This window comes from Apteryx rowi, unplaced genomic scaffold (assembly GCF_003343035.1).
Source record: "Apteryx rowi isolate R43461 unplaced genomic scaffold, aptRow1 scaffold_205, whole genome shotgun sequence".
Classification (NCBI taxonomy): domain Eukaryota; kingdom Metazoa; phylum Chordata; class Aves; order Apterygiformes; family Apterygidae; genus Apteryx; species Apteryx rowi.
This window is the reverse complement of record NW_020448364.1, coordinates 1343801-1348124: the sequence shown is the minus strand read 5'-3', so window position 1 is coordinate 1348124 and position 4324 is coordinate 1343801. Positions and strand designations below refer to the sequence as shown.

General features: G+C 41.4%; 1 protein-coding gene across 1 annotated transcript; it reads right to left on the bottom strand.

Annotated features, from left to right (window-relative positions):
- Window positions 1-283: 283 nt before the first annotated feature.
- Window positions 284-1822, bottom strand: LOC112965187 (interleukin-17F-like). The gene is made up of 3 exons (XM_026063960.1): window positions 1796-1822; window positions 1220-1464; window positions 284-521 (listed from the first exon to the last, which is right to left on the bottom strand). Exons 1-3 carry the CDS (start codon window positions 1820-1822, stop codon window positions 284-286), a joined length of 510 nt encoding a protein of 169 aa, XP_025919745.1.
- Between the last annotated feature and the right edge of the window lie 2502 nt (window positions 1823-4324).

Genomic DNA, 4324 nt, shown 5'->3' with positions numbered 1-4324 from the left:
TTTCCATCAGTATAAATAGAATTACATAAATAGATCTTTCAAAGTGTAACAAAAGACATGTAAAGAGTTCCCATTACTTTTTCAGCCAGGCACATTAAGGTGTCTGGATTTGATTTTGTGGAGAAAAGGAACATTTTTGATTTCCTCTGACAGAATCTAGCTAATCTGATTCAGTTCCACTGTTTTGCAGAGTTTGAATCAGGCTCTTYATTTTATCAAAGACTGATGCTGACTAATAGAGTAGGAAGTTCTGCAGCTCCCAGCTCTTATCTATCAGCTCCTTTTAAGCTTGGTGTCGGATGATTGGGTTGACACATGTGCAGCCCACAGTGATCATTTTCTTCTCCAGCCGGTATGAGTGTTGGCAGCCCTTCTGCTCCCGCCGGAGAACGAGGATCTCCTGATGGATGGGGACAGAGTTGACGCTGTAGTCAAGCTGACCGGCCAAGTCCACGCAGCTGGAGTGGCGGCATTGGGCATCAGCAATCACCTGGGGGAAGCGGTTGGGGTCCTCATCGATTCTATAAGTTGAAATGAAAGGATAGGTAAGTACTTGAAATGGAAATGCTGCTGCATCTCGGGAGGCGTGATGGTCTGGATTGCTGTGGGCTCTTAGCTTGAGGACCTGTACGTCCTGGAACAGACTGCCCAAGAAGGGGCAGTAGACCCTCCRTTACTGTAGCTTTTGAAATGTAACTTGGACAAGCATGCCAAGACTATTCAGCTGCCTTTGCAAAGGGCCTACTTCAAATGGCCACTGACTTTGAAAGACTGATTAGAAATGGTTTAAGCTCTACAACAYGTGAGATGATTGACTAATGGTCCCCAAGACCTTCAGCTCCCCCTCAAAACATGGGATGTTCTTAAGGCCCAATTCTGATGATATTAAACCACCATTGAATTAATTGGTGCAGTGTTGACCTTCTGAGGTCTTTTTGATGATCTCTTAGATAAAGAATGCATTTGGAGATAAAACTTTYGTTAATACATAAATAAAATTAAATCACAAAGGTAATTTGCTTTGTCTTCTATATGTTGTCCCAGACCATGCTTTTGCTCTGTGCTCCTTTCTGTGCTGAATAGCTTTCAAGGGGGATTATATGGACTGTGGATATCCTTGCCAAAACCTTTCAGCACTGAAGTACTGAAAGTAAAGCCTCTGCATATTCAYGACCAGGGAAGCCAGCATATTTCTTGTCAGTAGGAACAGAGATCATACCTGTAATCCCATGGAGCCAGTGACCGGCTGCTGACATCACGACTCATTTTGGTGTCCTGGTTTACGTTGCTGATGTTTATGTTGACTTTCACGGTTTGAGGGAATCGGGAATCTCTTGGGGTCGAGCAACCAGCATCTCCTTGCTTGAAGAGGCTCTCCGGCTTGAGCCCRGGCCGTACTGCCTTCCCGTAGGCAGGACTGCTGGCTGAGAGCAGGGCCAGCAGCATGAGTAACAGAGATCTGAACTGAAGACAATAGGCTCATTTAGGACACAATGCAGGTGCTGTAATGCAGCATGCCTTACAATTCTTCTGTGGGGCTGAGAAAGTCATTCATTCTCCACTAGTTGGTAGTTAAGGGCATATACTGTACGTTGGACATACATCATATCCATGCTTGCTTTGCATTAACTAATTCCTACTGTCCTGACAAGTATGCTATACATTCAGTTGAAATTTGATGGCAAGAAATATCAATTATACAAATAATCAAAGATATGAGACAGTACAAAGGATAGCTATTATAATTTAAATGTGTCTCTGTCAAACTAGAAAAAAACACAAAGCAAGTTCTTACCAGAGATGCACAAATGGTCGGAGACATCCTACTTCTCTCTCTTGCTGYGGTTGATACTTGTGCTGGGCTCTGTTGAGTGAAGGTGTATGGGCACATTTACTGCTGGACTTTTTATAAGGGCTCTTGYGCTGTCCTAGTTAATGTGGAGTAGGTGTTTTTCCCCAACCTTAACTGTGGTTTTTGACCATAACTTATATAAATTCCATTAGCGCAGATGGGAGACAGGATATGGGCTCACCTTTTCTTAGATCTGTAGGTGATGTCATTACATTAGCTATGTCACTCAAGCAGCAGCAAAAATCAACGTTGTTACTAGAAAACCACTGGAAAAGTGGCACACRTGCTGCAGCAAGGGGATGCAAAGTATGGAGTTTTTGAGTTAGGACTGGAGTGGTCATCTAATCAAATGTAATTTGATGCACTTCGTGGTCTCTACTTGAGATGATGTAGCTATCAAAAACACTAATGTSRCTGTCACTGCCAGATTAAATCAGTTTGCTTCTCAGTCAGTCTGATGTCTTCTCATCCTGAGTTGGGCAGTTGCTGGAAAGCTGGCCCTGGTGGATAGCTTTCCATGCAAGTCCTGTCACTTGCCTTGATGTTTGAGCACCTAGATACTTGCCCAAACTTTTCTCAAATTTCCTAGTCTGGATCAGGCTATTTTTATGCATGTATATACCTCAGCYGTGATATGTAAGTTTTGAACTGAATGCTTTGTCATAGTGAATTCTCAYGTTCAGTCATTCTCCATCTGGGAGAGAAAACAAAGCAATCATTTATTTCAATTGTTTTTGAGCTTGCCACCATTTCGGGTTCACTGTATGTTCTTGTGCTATGAGACAGGGCTAAGATCCTAAGAAAAGAGGTCTGTGATAGGTATAGTCAAACCCTAAATTCTTAAGTTTGGGAGAGTAAAGAGGGATTCGAGAGAAACTTTGTGAAGACTGTAGGATGCAAAATGACTTTTGCCACCCTAGTATTTAAACATGTACCATTTTAATGTCCGTGTTCAAGTGGAYGGACTGCACGTGACATGGTGACCATTGGGATCTCCTTCTCCCATTCAAGTGGCTGTATTTTCTTAGTTTTTCACTGGGATATTATAAGGGGGCTGCAGCCCTGGAGAAGTTGAGCTGCTTCAAGGCTGTCCTTCCTTTTGACTTCTGGTCTCTGGGGATTTTACCAGGGGAAACCCTGATAATTTGGTGCCAGCTTCAGAGAGATTCCCCTCCTCACCTTATACCATCCAAAGGAAAATGCAAACGAGGGTAGAATTTAGTTTGYAGTTTGTGGGATTGCTGTGACCTATATCAGCTTGTTTTAAAAGATGCTGACGTTTCAAAAGTTAAATGTATAATTCAGTTTCCCTCTCAGAGTAAGAGGCATACAGATTAACGGAAATGGTTCCCTCAGAAGGGGTTTTCTCTAAAGCCTCTTACTGAAATATCCATTCAAAGTGGGTCAGTTAAATTTGTAATTTTAGAAGCAAGAAAGATTTCGAAAGCCTGCAAGGCAGCAGAAGGTCAGGTTCAACCATTCTGACCCTAAATCCAGGCTCATCTGCTCTAAGTGTGTCAGTGGTTTGGGTTACCTCCGTGCTTGAAAGGTGAACAGTTAAGCATTAGAACGTGGCTAACGTAATGCAACATTGAAACAGTGAAAAAAAAAAAAAAGGCAAAAAAAACCTTTCCATGGTTTATTTTGAACCATGAACACATTCGTCTCGAATTGTCAGAGGAAAGATGAGAGTGCCCCAGGAGAAAATGTACCTCTTGAAATGCTTCCAGTGTGTTTGAATTGTACAAATGAAACTCTCACATTTCTGATTTCAAGATTTTTCCTCATCCCAAACACTCATTTTCCAATTCTTCCTGGTTTGGAATGGAAGCAAAAATTGAACTTTTTTTTTTTTTTTTTGATGAGTTTGCAATTTATTCCATAGGATTTGTTTTATTCTGACACTTAGCTCTCTTAACTAGCAATTTCATTTCTATAAGCAAAAAGGGCTGTATCTTGTGCCTTTTCTGTTTTCATGTGTGAGGAGATAAAAAGTAACTGCTTTTATAGTCTAATATATGACATTGTAGGTAGGTGACATAGAAAGCACCGTGAGTTCACAGTTTTATGTGCTTTGACCTCCTATTAGGATCAGCTTCAAACACAAAACTGCTAGTGCCACAATCAACAGAAACTRCAGTTATTTGGAGATCTGAAAACTGGGGTGGTAACAAAGCTTACTGAAACAAAAAAATGAAAGATTATTGAAATCTTTGAAATTGAAATGAAAGATTATTAATCTACTGAAATCAAAGCTCGTCATTCTCTTGACTTGGTGAGAGTTTTTCTGAGATTAAGTTGTTACTAAGTACTTTACTCAACTGAGATCCTTTAGGCACCCGAGTCTGGGTATATTGGCCTTGACAAGACTTTCTTCCCTCAAAGTTACAGTGTGAGTCAGTGGCAGAGCAGAGACCAGCACTCCGGTGTCCTGACTCACCTTGCTGCAAATTAAAAGAGAAATGGCAATCT